Raw genomic sequence first — 21,810 nt, 5'->3', positions numbered from 1 at the left:
CTCACATCAGTTTAAAAATATGCTATCTGTTTTAAATCCTTCCTTAAACAATGTTCCTATCAATTTTTGCCTTCCTACAGGGCAACTGAGCAACTTAAACCAAAGAGGCAGAGATGTGACTGACAGGCTGCTCGTCTCTTACGTGGGTGGGTATCTTTTATATTCCTTTGTTATGATCCCCCATGTTTCATTATTTTGTCTTCTTTGATTTCCTGAGAGGCTTTGGGAAAAGAAAGCACCCAGAATGACCGTATCTGTGTTTTTATCAGGATATATCTGCACATGTCGACGTGCAAAACACTTTGATTTGCGGCCCTTTAACGCGCCTGAAGTATCTGTCAGATCTTCTCATGAATCCAGGGAGCTCAATAAATAAACGTATAATGTGAAAATCCTGTCGTGAACACTGCTTTGTTTCCAGGACACACACACACACACACACGACTCGACGTTAAATGTGTTTTCCAGAAGGACTGTGTGCAGCTTGAATGTGCTGCTGTATTTTTTTCCCCCAGTTTCCCCCTCACAGTCAGAATATAGTGTGATATGTGATATTACGCAGCGTTAATGACGGATAAAATATGCAATAAACACTTTTAGTCTTTTTTATTAAATATAATTCCAAATATTACATAACGTCTCTTGTGCAGAGTGTAGTCGTGTAATTGCAAAATATTTGCCACCACACACTAAAAAATAAAACAGATGCACATGTGGTAATTGTGCAATTATTTATTTTAAAGTCTGGTTAAACATTTGAGTCACACTCACTACAAATGGAGATAATTCCACAGCACAGTTTAGGCTGTAAGAGCTGATTGAAATTTTTATTTATTTATTTATTTATTTATTTTTTTTAGAAAACAACAGTGGTGGCAGGTTTGGCCTGCTTGCTCCCCAGATGTCTTGTTGTCTCAGAACAGACGGGAAACGCGCAGCTCCTCCTCACAGCTCCTCCAGACACCGTCCTCTGTCTGCATCCCTGCAGCAAGCTGCAAAATGCGGCTTTATGTCTGCACAGCTCCGAAAAAGAAGAAGACAAAAATCAAAATTCATCTGCAATATAAAATCTTCAATAAGCGTCAGGATGCGTTCAGGTTCTGATAAATATTGAGGTTTATTTATTTATTTTTCAGAAGGCTCTTGTTCTCCTTGTGTCATTGTTCTGTTTTTACACCTCGATTTAAATCTATACTCTGTCCAGGTTATATTTATACAATATATTTCTATATAAAAGATAATTTTCTGCATATTCTAACAAGAATAAACAGTAAATTAATGTGGTTAGTTTAGATAATACTTTGCAGGAATAACCATAAACGCATAACAATTAGCACACATGGAATTCGGTTAAATTAGTAGCAATTAATAATAAGATATAAGGAAATTAAAATGATTAAGCCAGCTGTTTTCAGTTATAGTCTAATATTACAGATTGTATTCGGATATCATTCGTTCACAGGATCTGTATTATATTCACAGTACATCCTTACAAATAAAAATAAGTCAAAATACACAGTTATATGAATTAAAATTAAACATTTCAAACAAATATAGTGAAATAGAATTATTCTAGAAACCGAACAGGCCAGAGAAAAACAAAGGTATGAGACTTAATGGGATTTCTGCTGAATGCCAACACCCACTCACCTCAGCAAACAATTGATCCTATGTAAAAGCTGCTCCGTTCGTTTCTATACCACTAACCAAGTCCTCTCCTTTCCTCTGCGTTTTCTTTGTGTCTGTAAAGTCCCTTTTGAAAACGAAAAAGCGACAGAGTTTCGCCTTTAGATGGATTTTTGATTCATTATCGAGCGAGTGAGCAAAAAAAGAAAAGATTTGTGCGTAATGGCCGTGCGTCTCATCCGCGCCTCTATAAGAAATCCCTACATTTCTAAATTGAAAACTTCTCCTACAGCTCACCTAGAGAGTGGCTGTCCTCTTCCTGGCCATATATGATCTAAGGGAGTGTTAGATGGTTTAAATGTGTTCTTAGGGCAGGGAGCTGTCAGACCTTTTGGCGAGAAAGATTGATCACACGCAGGCTACCAGGGCTCTTTGTTTAGAGCCTGAGCAATAAACAGCCATCAGATCCCCACCTTTCCTCTGCCTCACACTACAGTGGCAAATCATTTCTGCTCTCCGCTATGTTATAACCAATAATGCTGAGGTGTAAGGATGATGTCTTAGGTCAACATTATCCCTATAGGTGAAATAAAATAAATGAAATGGGATGTGGGGCAGGGAGCTATAAACTGTAAAATGGAGACAAATGATCGTTAAGTATCCAAAACTGCTTTCATCCATTTATACTTCTTTTCAGGGGATATATTGTAAAGACTTCAATGATAAAGCTACCTGTAATAACATAATGTATTATTAGGCAGACTAACTACAGATCCAAATGCGCCAGAATGGGATGAACTCAAAATCACATGAAATCTAATAAAAAAAATCATCTCTCTCCTTCTCTCTCTCTCTCCCTCTGTGTGTGTGTGTGTGTGTGTGTGTGTGTGTGTGTGTGTGTGTGTGTGTGTGTGTGTGTGTGTGTGTGTGTGTTGGGGGAGGGGTGGACATGTTGTCGGATGTCTGGTGCAGCTTTTTCTCTCCAAGCACACCTTCAACAAAATCTCAAGATTAACGCCTTGGCACTGATAACGACTGTGGGCGTCGCCGCATTACGAGACACAAATGTGACTGCTGAAATGATTTGTGGGGTGCCACGCTACAAATAAATGCACACGCGCGCGCACCGCGATCCACACGCGCGTACTCGTACGGCAGACTGCGTGAACGCGCAAAGAAGGCAAAGAAGGGGGGGGGGGGAGGTAGGCAGTGGTGAACAAACTGACCCCAAAAAAATGTGTAAATAAAGCAACCCCTACCCCCGAAACGAGGCGTTACCCCTCCGACTTTCTCGATCAATCACAGGGGACAGTGGCTTCTTTTGATAAAAACCCCAAATTGTCATTGGGCAGATGCAATCATGTGACAAGCAGCACGGTCTAATTCCAACCATGTCCTCATGAAAGCAATAGTTTATGGCATAGAGGTCTCCATACGAGTATATCCAGTTTAGTAGTTTATGACAATAAACTGCTTATTAATCTGAATTCACTTTAAAAAAAATCAGCGAGTTTTCGAGACAAGCGGGAGGAGATGAATTACGAATTTGGGCGAGAAAGTGGTTTTATCAACAGCCAGCCATCGCTCGCTGAGTGCCTGACATCTCTCACTAACCCTGTCGGTGATGCATTTCAAAGTTCATCAATCAAGAGCTCGGCGCTTTCACAGTCGACACTGATTCCTCCTCCTTTTGAGCAGACCATCCCCGGCCTGAACCCGGGCATCCACCCACGCCACAGCCGCTCAAAGCAGGCTCTGAGAGGCTGCAGCCCGCTGCAGGCTGCATCCCTACCCCCGGAGTACCCGTGGATGAAGGAGAAGAAAAGCATCAAGAGAAACCAGACTGCTGCTGCTGCTTCTTCCTCTGCGACAACGACTGACTCCTCACCACTCTACTTCTCCCCCCAAGGCAAGACATGATGATTAATAACCTCCATGTAAAAGGCTCCTCATTGTCTGAGGATTCCCCCTCAGCAAGGAGCTGCATCCCGGGCCTTGTGCAACGTGGGCGTCCCTTTAAGCCAGTATAGGATTTTGATTTAAGCATGCTTAATCTCATCAAGTAACGCACTGACTTGTGATGCAGTGTAAGAGTGTTAATGTTTGACAGTAATGGAGAGTGATAGATTATTCTTACACGGGCCAGCAGCTGGCATGTTCATTAATCTTCACCCTCCGTCCTGTCCTGTCCACGCAGACCCATCATATTCTGCCTGGGGCCCATAAATCTTCCCGGTCCCGGCGCTTGCTTGCCACAAGTTTCACCCCATAGAGCTTGTTTTCCTCCACTCACAACTGTGTTGCTGTTTTATTTTTCTCCACCTTCTCTGAGATTAAAAAAATAATAATATTTGGTTTATTTTTTTTCTAGGTTCACCAGAGGTACCAGAGGTTGGTGTTGGCGGTGGAGCGGCATCCCGGAGGTTGAGGACTGCGTACACCAACACCCAACTTCTGGAGCTGGAGAAGGAGTTTCATTTCAACAAATACCTGTGCAGACCGAGGCGAGTGGAAATAGCTGCTCTGCTGGATTTAACGGAGAAGCAGGTGAAAGTGTGGTTTCAGAACAGGCGGATGAAGCACAAGAGGCAGACGCACTGCAAGGAGAACCGGGACAGTGAGGGGAAATACGCGTGCCTGGACGACGGGCCGGAGGACGAGTTTGAGCAGGCGGAGGACATCAGCGCTGCCGGGACGCTCCTGGAAAGGGAGAGGTATTTCCACCAGAATACCTTAACCTCACAACACTGTCAGAACGGGCACAATGGGGAGAACCAAAGCCCGGCGGTTGCGCCTTTGAACAGCAATGAGAAAAATCTGAAACATTTTCCTAACTCGGCTCCCACTGTTCCTATCTGCGTGTCAACAATAGGCCCGGACAATGATCATTCCCCGGGCCTGGACGTCTCTTTGCAGGATTTCCAAGTTTTCTCATCCTCCTCCTCTTTCTCACCGAGTTTGTCAGATTCTGCACCGAGTCCCCTTCCTCTATCATCCGAAACTTTTGACCTTTTCTCAGAAACACTCACAACAATCGACCTGCAGAACATGAGCTACTGAAACATTTGTTTTATTTGAACTCAGACATGTGTTCAGTTTATCAGTTTTAGCATTAATATCTCACAAACAAGGTAAGTTAAAGCAAAAATTGAGCCTAAATGGGCTGTTTATTCCATCACAGGCTGCGAGAGGAGAGTTTATTTTTATATGGATTTTGACTATAACTGAGCAGAATATTAATATTTTTCCTGAAATAAAACTTTACATTGATTGCAATCAGCCGCGCTATTGTCTTATTTCACAGCAAGAAAGTTTGGAGAGCTCATCGATTATAGGCATATACATTAAGACATAAAAAGATATATATGTACCAATATTGGGCATGAGAGAAATGAATTATGTTCATGCATAATTCATAATGCTGAATAGACTCTCTCACAGTATTTAAATAAGGATAATATAAACTGTTTAAATTAAAAGCCACGGGATATTTTCTAAATTATAGTCTTTAAATTAATGTTCTTGTTTAAAGACGCTGTTGATTTTATAATGTCAAACTTCCCCAAAAACAATCAGCCAAATAGGTGCAGTGGAATGAAATACAAATAAAATGCAAGTGACATGAATTTAAAACTTTATATAGTTGCTTTCCATTTTTAGAATATTTGTTTATTCTTACAGGCTTAGCCGAGTTTTTTTTCCCACTGTGACCATGCTTACAGACCGCATTGATTTATCTGAGCAGAGGAGAAAAAAAAAGAGATTCATTACCCCCGCATGCTGAAACCCAGAAAAAGAACATTTGCAGTGAGAATTGCCTGCTAGGAGTCCCAGGCCAAAAGCTATGACTTTTCTTGGCTCTCTAATTAAATTTTATTGCCTATAAAACTCACAGCACTGAGGGTGCTTGTTTATAGCCTGATCCGCAGTGTAATACAATCTTTTTGAATTAAGAATCGCGCCTTGTAAGCTATTGTTTTTTCATCAAAAAAACTTTTTATGATTTATAATTATGTAAGGTTAATTATAAATCAGCCTACGTAAGAGGTTTTTTTTATTATTTCAAATTGGTGTACATTAGAATTCAATAGTTTTGTAACCAGTGGCTAAAATACATTTCAGACAAATAAAAGAATGCAGGCTATTTATAACATTAATTTATAGTAAAATATTATACAAAGGTAAATGTTCGTTGATTTGGGCCAAACGGCTCGTCCCTGTTTCCTGCTGAAGGAATTCACAGCGACCAGTTGAGCCTCGGCTCACACACACACACACACACACACACACACACACACACACACACACACACACACACACACACAGAAGCCACAGTAACACAGCTGTGGTCTCTGTTTCTTCATTAGGACACAGTTACTAAATGTTTAGGGGAAAGTGGTCGATGAAAAGCCAGAGATTGTTCCAGGAATCACAAGATTAACAATCACACGGATCAATTATTCTGACCAGTTTCTGCAGGCAACGTGATTCATTCACAGGCTCAGTGTCTCTGTAGGCTACTCATCGTGCCGCTCTCAGGATTGTGCGGTTTGACTCGGAACCTCACAGCAGTAACAATAAAATATAAAAAGGTGAGGTGAGGTGTTGAACTGCTTCTCCTTCTGAGGTTTAGTCATAATTGATGCTGATTTTTATCATTTTAAAAATAGAAAGGGGAAAGTCTGGAAAGCCCAGGAGGCAGTCAGATATGGTTTGATGCTGAAGCCACTGAGCTCATTATAAATAGCACGAGCACATGTCAGTGTCCACAATGTCTGCAGGCTAGACTAACCACAAATAGGACCTATCAGGATATCTACTATTTAAAAAAGAGTTTATAATTTGAGAGCACGCTGCACCATTCTACTTTAATTTACTGATGTCACCAGGACAGCTGCAATGTGCATATTTAATCATTACATAATTCATGCACTTGATTATTCAATGTTGTTAATTGTGGTTACATAAAAGAGTTTGGTGCCTTTGTGCAGTGACTGCTTTACCAACATGAAAGGAGTGGTGAAAAGGGGAAGGAACCCAACGCAGGGAGGAGTGTGTTAAATGACAGAAAAGTAGATGAAGCTTTATGGGAAACTAGATACAACACTGTGCCAGCAAATCCCCCCCTCTCTCTCCACACACACACACACACACACACACACACACACACACACACACACACACACACACACACACACACGCACACACATGGGGTCAAAGGTCAAGCTGGCTCTCCTCTCCTCTCCAAGCTGGGAGGAACTACTGCCAGGTCAGGAGGGGGTCAGGTTTTAAATGACCTCAGAGGGTTTGTGGCTCATGAAGTATTTATTGGCTACTCGGATAACTCTGATCAGGAAGTGACGTCAGAATTTTTGTGCAGAGTATGATCTGAGATTTAGGGAGTGAGGGACACATGACAAGACAGTCTAAAGATCTGGTGCTTCTTTTTTATGATGATTCTGAATAAACATTCCTAACAATTCAACATTTAAAGTGTAGAAAAATGCATCAGTGTCATATTTTCTCAAGTATCTTTGGATCTCAGTCATCAAAACTTAGCTATATTTTCCTCTCTGACAAGGAGAGACAAGATATTGCATGTGTGTTCAAATCAACCCAAAGCTGCTAGGGTGAAACTGGAGTAAAGCAAATGTTTCTGGCAGCACTGACAAACCCTGTTCAGCACCTGCAGCTACAAGCACAAGCCGATGCTCCTCATGCGGCCCCTCCAGAACTGCACTGACATTTCTGTGTCATTCTCCCACAACAACAGGCTACACAGTTCAAAGGCTCAGTCTTTAAACCTGGATTGGGTAATACTGCCTGTCAAAAGATGACTAATGGATGAGGGACACCTTTGTAAACAATATGACAACCAGCTGCTTTCGCTGAATACACCAGGAGGCACAGGTTTGACTTGATGTAAGAAGTGTTTTTTGTTACTGCATCAGATAGGATGGGAGAAAAATGATTGATTGTACAGTAGAAGCTGATTAAAATCTCATAAATGAGATGCAAATGATGCAAATAGTCAAACTGTGATTCAGAAATAACCCAGTGCAGCAGAAGACTTGAAAAAAACCTGGCACAGAAACCTCCAGAACAGTTTTATATAATTGCCTCCTCAACTATTAATGATTCCTGTTTAGATTTACAATGTTGACATATTCATAAACCCAAAGTGCTTGCATCATTGTAAAAATTAGACACTCCCAATGTGTCCAGTGAGTCAGTCACACTTAAGTGCCGGAGGAAATATTATCTGGAATCAATCAAAAATATGATCAGGCGTTTATTCGCTGACTTTATTAGTGTGTAAAGACCCGCGGCTCCATTAAAGCATCAGCTCCCCGTCATCAGAAACTATATACACAAACACACACAAGCTGATGGACCAATAAACGTCAGTGTTGAACAACAGGAAGGTTTCAGGGCTTTTTTCTGCAGCGGCACTGTGTGGTCAGTGATAAATAATTAGCAGATTAACTTCCGTGTCCGTGAAGTCTCTGCTGCTTCCGTGTAGTGTGAAGTTTCCCCTCCGGACGGTCCAGCGCTGCCACCGACAAACTCTCATAACAATGCGAGGCATTCCCGAGGAGCTAACCGCGCTCATTTCAGGTAAAACCTTCATAAATTAATGCTTGTTTACACACAGCTTGTTGTTTACCGTGTTTATGTAGAGCTTGTGTCAGAAAGTCCAGCTTTAAAGAGACTGTTTTGTAAAATGAGGAAGCGCAGGCTCAATATGGATGACCAAGTTTTCAGTTGCACTTTGTCCTGTTGCATCTCGTCAACACACCACAGTGCTGCTGTATCTCATTCATCCATGCTGATGGCTATCAAACAGAGCAGGCTTTGACGCCAAGGCTGCAAACCGCTGTGTTTGTTTTGCTTTTGATAGGTAACATGATCTCCAGCAGCAGTGGGAAATATGACACCACATCCAGCAAGTGATATCAGACTGTATGAATGTTTTACCTGGTGTGTTTTCTGTCTTTAGACCTTGAATATTTCCTCTCTGATGGATTAAAAGGGGAAAATCTAAGCAAGAAGGCAAAAGAGAAGAGGGAAGCCTTCATCAAACGGATTAAAGAGGTCAAATTGGGGTATGTGTGTATTTTACTGCAGGATTTCCTGTATGGTGGAGTTTGGTTGTAAATTTGTCACTTGAGTTAATATTTAAAGATTAAAATGTAACATGTGAAAATTGTTAACATGCTTTCTCATGTCTCCTCAACAGTTTCCCACATGATTTCAAGGACAGAAGTGAGTGTTGGTCTTACACTTTATTTAGTAGTGGGTTTCAATCTGAGGGTCGGGGCCCACACAGGAGGTCATTGCATGAATCTAAGAGGTCACAAGAAGAGTTTTTATTACATCAGGATAAACCCCCTGTATGGTATCATGTCATATTAAAAAATGATGCCTCCATAATTTCAAGATACTATACTTTACTGTCATACAACTTAGTTGTTGGGAATTTGCTTCCATGTGCTCATGACAATAAAACAAACAACCACAGCTGAACGGTGAAGACATACAGTAAAAGATAAAAACATGTAACACAATAATCAACACATTCTCAGCCCAAGTCATCAAATATCATCGTTAGGTATCCTCCTGCATCTGTTGATGACGTTTTGGGACACCGTGTCTATTCGCGACCGTTACATGCATTGTGTCTTTTCAAAATACACTTCCGATGTTACAGGAAATGTACAGTTTCTGCTCGTAGTCTTCTTAAAGATAAACATATGATATCACGAAAACACCTTGTACTTATGTTTATTTCCTTGTGCAACAAAAGCACATGCTTAGGTCTGACTGACATTGATATGGAAAGCGAACAACGGGCTCTTGTGTGAAAGTCCAGGGGTTTGTTGGACCCATTCACCGCCCCTCTCACTTGCCCAATAGGGACTTTCCAGCTCCTTATATTATGTTGTTATTGGCAGTGTTTCAAACTGACACTGTTGGGCGGTGTTATAAATTGACGCCACCCAGCAGCTTATCATACTGCTGCGAAAGGTGCAGCGTCAATTTGAAACCAGTGGTGTTATAAACTGCTGCCACCCAGCAGAGTGTCATACCACTGCGAATGGTGCCTTTTTGCTTTGCTGTCTGATGCCGAAATCACTGACCAAGTGGCGCCATTTGACATGTTGGGAATGAGAACGGGCTGCAATAATCCATAACCTCCACCCAATAATTACTCACTAGAGTTTCAAAGATTAGTCGAATAATCTATTAGACAACTGAAAGAAAATGACTTAGCAGCTATTTTGATAATCGATTGAACATTTGCTGATTTTAGTTTTAAAATGTAAGAATTTGCTGCTTTTCCTCATTTATGATAGTAAATCTTCAGGTTTTGGACTTATGGTTGGATGAAAGAAGCAATCTGAAGACACCTTTCTGGGCTCTGGGGAATTGAGATGACATTTTTCATATTTTTAATTATTTTTTTGAAACAGTCAATCATGAAAATATTACCAGCAAATTAATTGGTAATGAATTTAATTGTTAGTTGCAGTCCTATGACCAACTTAAAATATAAGAAAAATCTAAATTCTGCTGCTAAAAAAATGTTTATTTTTCAAGCTTTTCTCTCGTTTCCTTGTTTTCAGTTCAAATACTGTATTGTGCTTTTATAACTTCTCCAGTCTGAAAAGTTAAAAATCATCTCTCATACAAACAGCTCACAACTCATAGATCTGCACAACAGGATGGGAACCATTGTGTTACAACATAACTGTACCATTACTACAAAGCACTTTTTGTTTGCTCTGTAGGTGGAGATGACTCAGATGATGAGGAGGATGTTGACAGCAACAATGATGGAGGCTCGCTGCAGTCCGAGCGCACAGACAAGGATGACGAGGCTTTCGAAGGTAAACCACAAGCACTTAGCAAACGTCCAAAAGTTGACTCGCTAACTGCTAACAAACTGTGGATTAAAGGTATTGAAAATAGCATCTTGGCATGAAAATATACAAATCCTTGGGTCTGCTCCTTGGAGAAAGTGACTTTGAGTGGCACAATGAGGGAGACATTCCAAGTGTAGCTTGGCAACATACTTGGGAAGCAATTTGGGGGCACAACTGCTACTCCCACCACCTCCTTCACTCCACCCCTTTGACAGCTAGAGCATGCTTTATTGCTCTCAGCCCCAGTCTGGGGACTGAACATTACTGCCATGGCTGTAGTTTGAGAAAAAACATTCAATATACAGTAGCATTAACCCTGTGAGTGCCATCATAGCAATCTATGCAAGATGTTGTATTTACTTTTATAAATAGAGTATAAGGGAAATCCGTGTGAAATGGCTATTAGGGGTCTGGGGTTTATGGGCTGCAAGCAGCTGCCAGTTTTATGGCCGCTCTTTCACACAAAGCAACTTTGACACAGCAGTTGAACATTTGCATTGAAGTTGCACGCTGCAAGAGGAATCTCCTCCAGTGTGAAGCAAAACACTGCTTAGTGGAGCCTCCAAGGATTTGGCTGCTTATTTCAGCATCAGTCAAATTAATACATGACAAACTGCACACATGAAGAATACATGAAGCTAGTCAAAAACCCATCTGTTTATATTTAAAGGGACAGTTCACCCTGAAATTTAAAAACATATTTTTCCTCTTACCTTTAGTGCTGTTCATCATTATAGATTGTTTTGGTGTGAGTTGCAGAGTGTTAAAAAAATTAGACATGGAAATGTCCGCCTTCTCTCCAATGTAATGGAACTCAACAGTAATGTCTCTCTCAGAGACAATCAGACTTGGGTGTTCAGTATGAATATTCACCTATTAGTTCCTTTTCTCTATAGAGTTGAGAGTTATAACAGGGTTCAGCGGGATGCTCAGCATGACTGTGACATTCATGTCATATAGTAAACAAGCTAAATGCACTAACGACGGATCGGAAATATGCAACAGCATTTTTTGTGGACACTAGATATATTTATGTAAAAGAGAGAGACTGTATTGTATTAGGTTGCTGTGAGCTGTAAATTCACCACATCTACACAGAGGGCAGCAGATAATGTTACCTTGGAGCCTGATGAGCCAAAGCCTCTCCTCCTCCAGGCAGCTGCCTCCATGTCCGCAGCTTCATGCACTGAAGAGCATCATGAAAGCGAGTAGCGCTCATTCTGCAGCTAAATCTGGGGACTGAAATCACCCAGAACACTGCACACTGCCTGACAAAAACAACAACAAAAAAAAAAGCTCAACTTGAAGGAATTTCAATCGACTAAGGGTCTCCAACTGATGATTGAATCTCCGACCTTCAGGGGCAGCCCGAGTAGGCCCTATTTTCTTTTACTGACCTACACCCACTGACCATATCAGCACTGCTTCCACACCATGCTGCCCATAAGAGCAGGCTCACTAGAGACTACTGTCGGTTTAGCTCTTTCTTAACTTAAATGTGAATAAATTATTTAATCGAAACAAGTTTTTCGCCGGGATTGTTAAGCTCAAGAAATGTATCCATAGCTTTGCAGACGTATTTTTCGCCATGTAAGTTGTAACAGTCGCATATATGAAATGTGCCTTTAACTTGGTGTATACTGTGTCGCTTAACAGCAACGTCATCAAGCAGCGCTTGTTATGATTTGAGTCTGTTGAGAGCACACCCAACGCTGGTCGGATGTACACCTATGTGCTCCTGCTTTTTCTTTATGTCTCTCAACACAACAGTGATGGTTGTAAGTACATGTGGCGACTATTATGTTCATGTTTGTAGTAGCCGTACAACCGGGCTTGGTAAGGTTGGCGTAAAGTTGGCGTAAAAATAAACAATGAGCATTTGTAAAATCCCACACTCGTGTGGAAGTGAGTTTCTGCCTGTCCTCTAACTCCAAAGAGCTACACGGACCCGAAACCATTACAAAGTCCATGGGAAAAAGTTTTTTTTTCGGCCATGGGGCATCATGTGATGGTGTAATTACACTGTTTGGCCACTATGAAAACTGGCTTCAAAGCCTGGCGCACCTCCTGGGGCCCTGGATCAGGCGAGGAGGTTGTCATTAATGTTTACATCTCCCACTTTCACGAATATGAGCCTCTCGTCCATGAGTAGATGCACATTTCCTTCTGCACAGTGATACGGTTGGCAAGTGTAGTTTGGTAGTAAGAAAATAGTCCCTACATGAAACTGCTCACAAAAAGGTCTGTGGATTATCTTGAGTAACCAGGTCATGATTTCAGGAAAGGGGCAGTGTTGCTGAGTTTTTCAAATGTATTTTTTGGCACTTTGAGCACCACACACTGAGTGCCATCCTGTTCCATTGTACTTGAGAGAAGGCAGACATCTCTACGGTCAATATCTCCAACACTCTGCAGCTCACACCAAAGCAATCTAGACTGATAAATCGCACTACAAGTAAGAGGAAAAATATGTACCTTTTGATTTTGAGGTGAGCTGTCCTTTAAATATTTTTAAATCAAATGTAATTTACCTTTTACATAATAAAAAGACTTTTAATGGATGACAGATTTCCTCAACTCTTCTCCAGGTTCCCAGCAGTCTCCACCTGTGGCGGCTCAGGACCTGAAGTTTGTCTTTAAAGCAGGATACCTTGAGAAGCGCAGAAAGGGTGAGTGCTTATGAAAAGATGCATGTAAGACAGTTTTTTTTATTGCACCTTCAATTAGGATTTACAAAACAACAGTGAACTTCCACTGACATTTCACTTTTTGTTTTTGCAATACACAGCTCCTTGAATAAACTGGAAAAACAGATCTATTTCTTCTAAATTGAGATTATTGTTGGTTTTCCCTCCACAGATCACAGCTTTTTTGGCACCGAGTGGCAAAAGAGATGGTGCGCTCTGAGCCATCACACCTTCTACTATTATGGCAGTGAAAAAGGTGCTTCAGTTTTTATTTACACTTCATCCCAGTCAAGTATGAATCACATACTGTTTGGGTAAATTGAAGCTGATGGATATTTGGCATTCTGCCTTTGACGGTGACATTGCAGTTGTTTTATCTGAACCATTAATGATGATGTTTTAATTTCCTGTAACCAGACAAGCAGCAGAAAGGAGAGTTCAGTATTGACGGGTACACTGTCAAAATGAACAGCACCTTGCGGAAAGACTCGAAGAAAGACTGCTGCTTTGAAATTTCGGCTCCAGACAAGCGGGTCTATCAGGTGCGCTCGTCTCTTGGTGATGATTTGAGTCACTGCTGTTCGAAGTGTACGTCCTAATTGAAAAACAAATGTGGCCTTGAGATGTGCCATGTTTAAAACTTGGCAAGGCATGTGTGTACATGCACTTCATTAAATCGTTATTTTTAAAAACCTATTCATTCATTTGACACTGCCGCCTTTGCAATAGCTCAACTTGACACGCATATTTAAAAAGTCCAAATGAGTGTTTCTAACATCCAGGCTCTTCCATGCGGAACATTTTACTATGCATAAATGCGGCATTATTTGTTTATGTTAATTAATATATGTAGAACTGCATATTGCACTGACTGCAGTTTTCATTTCTCTCCTCTTTCATCACAGTTTTGTGCGTCATCGGCGAAAGAGGCGGAGGAGTGGGTGAAACAGATAGACTTTGTTTTGAGAGGTTTGGACTGTTACAATCACAACAACTCATCACGATGCTCCATAATGTCACAAACAGCAACAGTTGTTTCTGTGTGAATGAACAAAATTCTCTCAACACTGTCGCCAAATACTCAAGAGTTTATGTGTATCCTTAAGTCATGTACAGTGTTCCCCTGCTCATAGATATGTCAGGCATCATCCCAGTAGATGAAGAGGAGGAACAGGAAGTGTACGATGACGTTGGAGCAATAGAAGACACTGCTAACTCTCAGCCAATCGACGAAGACATCTATGAAGAGCTCCCAGGTTTGACTGTGCATTTATATCATTGCGACAATCTGAGTTGTCCTACAGATTATGAACATGTATCAGTTTTCTGCCACTGCAAATTTCCCAGCCCACATTAGAGAGTGAATGATAACCTTAATTCATGGGTCACTCATTCATCAATGTTTTGTCTGTATCTCCAGAGGATGATGTGCCCGCCCCAGTAAAGTCCGCTCCAAAGGTGGAACCAGTGAGCAAACCTGCGCCTCCTCCTGCTTCAGGTACACAGCACAGACATTTGTGTTTTGACTGCATAGATATGAGTGAGTTTGTGGATTAGAGTGTAGTAACACTATATATACTGAGGATAGGACGTGACTGTGATCAATAAATGAATATTCTGTCACACAATTTTTTTGTTGTTGTGAGCAAACTCAACCCTGTGAGCCACAGCTAAGAAGAAGTGACATTAACAGAGGAAGTCTCTGTGAACATGTGCAACTGAAAGTTAGCACAATGCTGGAAATAACTTTTGGCTAACTTCCTTTTACAATAAGTGACGTATCAAAGTTTTGTAAGTGCAAAAATACAGCGCTGTCTGTCTCTATCTACTGTATCTATGTAAATGTTAATGACAACATTAACACACACTGAAGGCCACCTAAAAACAGGAAATGGTCCCACTTCAGATCAGTAAATAGGCAGAGAGGTGGAAACTTTAACCGCCTAGAAACTAGCTGTGTCCTAATTCCTCTCACTGGCTGATTGTATTCAGCTCAGTATGACATTTTTTATAGTTGGCTGCTTTTTGCAGTTAGTAAAACAAAAATTAATACTTTACCATTTTATACCAACAGAAAATGATGGAATATGTATGCTGTGAAAAGTCAAACTGCGGTTTTATAAAATTGCAACTAATGATTACTTTCATTATCGATCATTCATTTTGTGTATAAAAATGTCAGAAATTGATGAGAATGTCACTCACAATTTCATACAGTTCAAGGGGGTTCCTAGAGACGATGGGGTCCTGGGCACAGGTATGCAAAAGGACCACCCTCTCTTCTACATAGGAGCAAGACAAACAGTCTGTTTGTTTGTTTTTTAGCCACTTTGTGTTTTTGTTTTGCATCTATTTATAGACATCTTGCATCTCACTTTTGTGTCTCTTTGTGGTAATCTTGTGTGGTTATTCTGTGGTTTGTGAGTCATGTTGTTTCTTTTTGTAGTTCATTTGTGTCTCTTTGCAGTTCCTTTGCATCTCTCTGTAGTCTTTTTGTGTCTCTATGAGGTTATTTTTCCGTCTCTGTGTCTCTGACATTTTGTCTTTTTTTTTTGTCATTTTGTGTCTCTTTGTGGTTGGTTTGCCCCCTTTTTGTAGTTATTTTGTGTCTCTTTGCAGTTCGTTGGCATCTCCTTCTGGTCATAATGAGCAGCTTGCTGGTCAATACGTGCTGTGTTATGTCCGTGACATTTTGCAGGTGAAATTGGGGTGACCCCATAGACTGTATAAAAATAAGGGTGACCACAGACACTTTGGATCCCCGGGCCTGTACCCTGGAGGCCCGTTCAGTAATCCATCCATGCTCAAATGTCTTGCTCTGTCTGACCAACAGTCCCAAACGAAAAGATAGTCATTATAAAATGATTAAAAAAAAAACAACTAAAATACAGAAAAAAACAGCAATTTCTCACAGTGAAAAAGCACATTTTGAAAAAAAAAAATCATCATTGCAGAATAATGTTCTGTTGATCAAATGATCAACTAATTGTTAAATTTTACAATGACACTGCAAATTAAACTTAAATAAAGAAAAAGGTAGATTTAACTTTTTTGGTTACTGAGGTGTTCCCGGAGCTGTTTTACCTCCATCCACAATAGTTAAATTTTTAAAGCTGTGGAGCTCCTCTGTCTTCTTTGTGAATAGTGGTAAAATGTGTCCATCAACACACTCAAAAACAGTTTGTTTTGTACTCTGTATACTGACTTTTTTGAGTGTACTTCATTTTGTCACTTTGCCAGTGTGAACATATACCTACCCAAAACCCTAGCATGTAGTATGAACTTGGCAAACAGCTGCTGTCTGCCTCCAGCTCTGTTTTTGGCTCTCCACTGCCTCCTGTTGGTTTGGGTGCACACAAACTGCTGTGTCAGACGTTTACACTCACTGTGATTACTCTCAGTAGAAAATAAAGCACCTCATCTGCTGTTATCTTCTTCCCCCCTTTGCCTTCCAGTTGATAAGAGCACAGACTACCCCAACTTCTACCAGGGCTTATGGGACTGTACAGGAGACCACCCAGATGAGCTGTCCTTCAAACGTGGTGATGCTATCTACATCCTGAGCAAGGTATAACACTAATTTGTCCCTTAATGAGCGTTTGCATGATGAATGGTGAGGCCAGGATGAGCTCCAAGCTCACAGTGCTGCAGAAGTCGTGAGCCGAGTTTTGTAGTTCGGGTGGTTCTGCTGGTCTCAGACCACCTAAAGTGAGTTATTTCTAGGCCCTCAGAGGAACCGACTGTTCATATCCTTTACTGGCAGCACCTGGCCCACCGCCTGGAGGTGGATGGCTGATGGTAAGAGGCAGACTGGGCTAGGTTCTCTCTCTGGCACTGTGATGGGGATTAGTTGTGTCACAACGGAAACTGTTTTAGTGCTGCTGGCGGAGGCCGGGCTGAGTTGGCACACAGCGCCATTCCATCACTTCCATCTGGACTGTTTCAGCACGCTGCCGCTGCTGCTGCCATGCCAGGCTGTGAGCAGCTCTCAGCCCACACACCTCTCAGACATCTCCCTCACCTCGCCAAATAGGAATGTGTGTTCTCAGGAAACTCAGACTCAGTCTGCCGTTCTGTGTCAGAGCAGGTGAGGACGTGTAGTGGACGCACAATTTCCGAGGCTTGTCGGCTAGGCGTGGGTGCCAGGTATTGAGAACTGAGGGGCCATTCTTTACCTCTATTATGTAACTAAACAGCAGCCCTTTTGTGCTTAACCGGTTCATATGAACGTGGAATTGGATTTTGATTTGATTCATTTAACAAGCTTGTTTTTGAACATTGCACTGTGAATAAGTCAGGGAGTTTTATACTTTTACAGATGCATGGTGACCCTGTGGTTTGTGTAAAAAAATAAAAAAAGGTGTGAAATGTGCAACATCTAGACTGGCTGTATTTCCTGTCTGGTTTGGTTTCTATGGAGCATGTAGTCAACTGAGACATACTGTTGTCAACTGGCCAGGTCCCTTTCCAAATTCAAGTCTGCCATCTAGTGGCAGCCACAAAGACTAAAAACATGGGACTGATGAGCTCCAAACATTATTTGTAGAAACCTGAATTATGATTGTGACTAGTAATTCATTTTCTTTTTCAGTCAGGAACATAAGGGAGGGCTGTGACTACAAGTTATGTTCATTAATGATTATTCTGTTTATTTTTCTGATTCATAGATTAGATCTGTGTATAAAATGTCAGAAAATACTGCAAAATGCGAACCAGAGCCTTAGGAAATGTCTTTAGTTTTTCTGGCTGACAGCAGAACTAATACGAGCAGCAAAAACAATCAAGTGTTTAGCATTTTTGTTTGATAAATAGATTAAATAATGGTTTATCAAAGTGAACTGTCTGTCCACCACCTGATTGATTAATTGATTCAGCACTATTGAAGGAAACAAATGCACAAAGCAGACAGACACCATCAATGCTCATTGGCCAAATGCCTGTTTATGACTCCTTCTTCGTGTGTGTGTGTGTGTGTGTGGAAAAGGCCCAAGAATCAAGTTGCCCTTTCACTCAGACTGGGAGTGCCATTAGCTGAAACCTTGGTGTTGGGGGTTGTGGCCTGCTGCGAGGGCAATGACCATAAAACCTGTCTGGACTGCAGCAGCCAGCTGCAGCTAAAGGGACAGTCGACTCCTTCCCCCGCCAGTCGCTCCAACCTCCAACCTCCCTCCTCCCTCATTCTCCTTTCTCTCTCCTCCCTGCATCCCTCCCCCATTCCACAGGCCAGAAATAGCTGTAGTGTTACAGCTGCGAGACCCCCCAGTCAGGACCTGGGTGTTGATTATAGGGCTGGACTGGGAGTGAGGGAGAGAGTGTTGTCCGGATATGCTGCACCACCCCCTCGTTCAAGTCACAGCACATAAAACTAATCGAGAGATGTAACATCTCACTTAACTTAAGTGGTTAGATGGGTTGATAAAAAGTAAACACCATTCAAAAGTGTTAGTGCTGTTGTTATCGGGTCTGCACAGCTCTTCACGTCATCACTTGTACAATTTGTGCTTGTAACCAGATGCATCAGCTGCAGAGAGTTTCATTTAAGAAATGAAATCACAGTATTTTTATACACTATTTGTGTAACCAATTGTCACAGCGTGTGGTGTCATTAGTTTTTCACTGCTCTGTGTATGTGTTCTCATGTTGTGTCCCACACTTGCTCAAGCACGACTTATTTGTCAGCCAGAACTACACAATGAGGTGTTGCTGGTTTTCAAAGGCTAGCTGCAGGAAGTCATAACGTGCACACACACTCCCTTACACACACCTCATGCCAATCTGCTATATTACCCCTCAGGGGCTTGTGAAATGTCATTGTAATCATGTGACACATTAATGTTTTTTTCTGTTTGTTTCTTGTGGTGTTTAATCTGCAGTTAATAACCTAATTTTTACTGTATTCATGTATTCAGTAAGTCAAGCACCTTTTTATCCGACATGATGAATGGCCCGTCACCAGACAACAGTCAATGCCAGCCATCACTATTGTTATTGTAATCTTCTTGTGTCTAATACTACCATGAGATCACTTACATCCATAACTCTCTCCTGGGAATAACTGGACACAGATGTGGTCCCTCCCTGTCCCCGAGTTTTGGCGCAGATTTGAAACATTGTGCAGGTTCCTCTTCCTTCAACCTTGTCAGGATGTGATCTCCCGTGTTGATTCATGTCCCGGGAAGACTTTGATGTGAGGTCAGGCTCTTGGCCAAAGAGAGAGGGAGAGAGGGGTATTCTGCTCTTGTCTCAGATCTCTCCTCACAGCTTCCCCCCTCACATCTCAGCATGCTGACAGCCATTTGGAGCTATTACTTGTCATGCTGTGACAGATTTATATGCGATGTGCTCTACGCACACTGAGGTTTTTGTGTGGAGCGGAGGGATGTGTGTGCAGTCTCAAAAGCGACAGCGGGTAGAGAGGCAGGACAGGGAACAGGAGATGTAAAGTTGTTGATGGGATGGAGGTGTTTTGGAGGTGGGAGTAAACCAAAAAAGAGATTTTGTGAGCAGTTAACAGGTAATACTGATAAGAAATGTGCTAGTGATAGTGGTGAGATGACTCAAGATGAGGGCAGGGAGAGATGGGGAATGACATGGAACAAAGGTCCTAGACCCAAACAGGGGACACTGTGGGTCATGGGTGGCATTATAAACCTTCGTCATCAGGGCGCCATATCCTTACTAATTCTGACTTCATCTGTTAGACATGCTGTCAGTCTGACTAAAGCAATAGCTGCTTTCTGTACCTATACATTGTTCCTATCAGAAAACATTTTAAATTTTAAGATAAATCTCAGCTTTGGGGTTCAATAATTGATGATGAAAACCACAAACAGATCTGAAAACGCTCAATGAGAAGGTGAAACACTGGCTGAAGCAAAACCAAACCTTTCATCACTGATCTCTGATCGTGCACACAGATACATGGATACACAGTGATAAACACACAATACATACATGCTCACAAAGGCTACGAACACACACACACACACACACAAATAATGCATATACATGTGCTGTAAATCACCATGAATTAGGGAACTTACATGTGCACGCATACATATATGCAACACATGTAAAAAGATTGTAATGTGATTAATGTTGTAATTTTTTATATGATCATGTCATGTTTGAGAATGTTACTATTCGTTAGTCGGTGTACCGTATTCATAGTAATGATGATATGTTATAATGGTTGCATTTTATAGGCAGAAAAGCCTGCCCAGGGACAGAGGTTGCAAATCAGCCTTGGCTAGAAATCCTATATTCAATTAATCTGTAACCTGTTACACCGTTTTTTGTATGGTTCCTGACACATTAACTAATAAATAAATAAATAGAAGAAAACCTCTGCTGTTCAGTGATGAATACATGAATTAAAAGAGATGAAAAGTTGTTTCCCACGTCACATTCTTATCATCATCTCAATGTCTCCACCTGTTTTCAGGAGTATCAGAACTTTGGCTGGTGGGTCGGAGAGAAGAATGGAACTGTAGGAATCGTCCCCAAAGATTTCCTGATGGAGCTTTATGCTATATAAATATGCCCCATGTAAGTTCCTCAGACGTCATGAATGAAGTTAATCAAAATACTGTCAGAAGTGCAGTCTGGCAAAGTGCAATATCCAAATCACAGGAGCTGCAATTTCTTGGAAATGGTAAAATCACAACATACAGCCTACAAATCAAATTCCAGACATAAGGGTACATGCTTGCTTGGCAAAAATCATATCATTATTTTTATTTTTATTTTTTTCAGTGACAATGAAATCACAAGTCATATAATATTTTTAGTAATTTTTTATTTAAGTAATTTTGTTTTTTTTTTGCATATTGTGCAGCCCTAATTGCAATGAACAAGTTTGATTCCTTATACTTGTTTCAGTGTCAAAATGTAACTGAAATGAATCCGCTTTATTTTAACTGGTTCACTGTTTCATTTTCAGGATCTGTCCCTCTCATATCCATTTTAAGACTGAAGATTGGATGAAAATATTTTCATAGACTGAACAACATATCAAAGAGTATTTTTTCTACAGGTTCTGCACTTTGCACTGCTTTTTGTATTTATTTCCTTTCCAAGATACAGTTTTCCCACACCATTTCATACTCTGCTTGTGGCAAATGTATTTGCAGAAGGCAAGATAAATAAAGATTTAAACATATCTGTTGTGTCAGTGTTTTGTTTTTTTTATTATTATTAACCTGCTACTTAAGCCACAAGGTGGCAATAGAGTCTCTTCAAAGGTCATAGATTACTACTTACATAAGAGAGATGCTCAAGGCAGAAATACCACATAGCAGTTTTGTTTTGTTTTGCCTCAGACACAAATTTTTAAATGATGTTTACAGACTGAATGAACGATAACAGTTAGTAGAGACAGGAGGAAAAAGGTTAAAAGCAAAAATCAATTATCAAACAGTGTGTTGGAGGTTGTTGAAGTATTTATTGGGTAAAGAAACCATTAACATGCATAGACATAATGAATAAGTGTATTTATCAATACTATTTAATCTTACTGAGCCATTTGTCTTCTGTAATGCTGTGCCGTAAACATCAGGCCAATATCAATA

At 40.9% G+C, this 21,810-nt stretch overlaps 2 protein-coding genes across 3 annotated transcripts; both read left to right on the top strand.

The window, feature by feature from the left end:
* The first annotated feature begins 5 nt into the window (after window positions 1-5).
* Window positions 6-4,849, top strand: hoxa2b (homeobox A2b). Of its 2 annotated transcripts, XM_049584200.1 has the most exons (3): window positions 6-146; window positions 3,325-3,535; window positions 3,998-4,849. In XM_049584200.1, the coding sequence occupies exons 2-3, from the start codon at window positions 3,436-3,438 to the stop codon at window positions 4,684-4,686; spliced, it is 789 nt and encodes a 262-aa protein (XP_049440157.1). In that variant the 5' UTR covers window positions 6-146; window positions 3,325-3,435; the 3' UTR covers window positions 4,687-4,849. The 2 variants fall into 2 exon arrangements, with proteins under 2 accessions (XP_049440157.1, XP_049440156.1); XM_049584199.1 differs by lacking the exon at window positions 6-146 and having other exon boundaries at window positions 2,923-3,535.
* Window positions 4,850-8,087: 3,238 nt separating this feature from the next.
* skap2 (src kinase associated phosphoprotein 2) lies at window positions 8,088-21,401 on the top strand. The gene is made up of 13 exons (XM_049584203.1): window positions 8,088-8,244; window positions 8,627-8,732; window positions 8,867-8,892; window positions 10,419-10,517; window positions 13,142-13,222; window positions 13,413-13,496; window positions 13,658-13,782; window positions 14,146-14,209; window positions 14,374-14,496; window positions 14,661-14,738; window positions 16,696-16,808; window positions 20,685-20,788; window positions 21,183-21,401. Exons 1-12 carry the CDS (start codon window positions 8,205-8,207, stop codon window positions 20,775-20,777), a joined length of 1,032 nt encoding a protein of 343 aa, XP_049440160.1. The 5' UTR covers window positions 8,088-8,204; the 3' UTR covers window positions 20,778-20,788; window positions 21,183-21,401.
* Window positions 21,402-21,810: the final 409 nt, after the last annotated feature.

The sequence above is a fragment of the Epinephelus fuscoguttatus genome, linkage group LG8 (genome assembly GCF_011397635.1).
Source record: "Epinephelus fuscoguttatus linkage group LG8, E.fuscoguttatus.final_Chr_v1".
Classification (NCBI taxonomy): Eukaryota; Metazoa; Chordata; class Actinopteri; order Perciformes; family Serranidae; genus Epinephelus; species Epinephelus fuscoguttatus.
The sequence above is the reverse complement of the archived record's forward strand: the minus strand, read 5'-3'. Positions and strand labels throughout refer to the sequence as shown.

Bases quoted from the DNA above. Each gene is read 5' to 3' on its own strand.
- skap2 (XM_049584203.1), top strand. From the start codon at position 8,205: ATGCGAGGCATTCCCGAGGAGCTAACCGCGCTCATTTCAG. The intron at 8,733-8,866 runs GTATGTGTGTAT...TCTCCTCAACAG, and splicing joins ATTAAAGAGGTCAAATTGGG to TTTCCCACATGATTTCAAGG. The intron at 13,223-13,412 runs GTGAGTGCTTAT...TTCCCTCCACAG, and splicing joins CCTTGAGAAGCGCAGAAAGG to ATCACAGCTTTTTTGGCACC.
- hoxa2b (XM_049584199.1), top strand. From the start codon at position 3,160: ATGAATTACGAATTTGGGCGAGAAAGTGGTTTTATCAACAGCCAGCCA. The intron at 3,536-3,997 runs GCAAGACATGAT...TTTTTTTTCTAG, and splicing joins ACTCTACTTCTCCCCCCAAG to GTTCACCAGAGGTACCAGAG.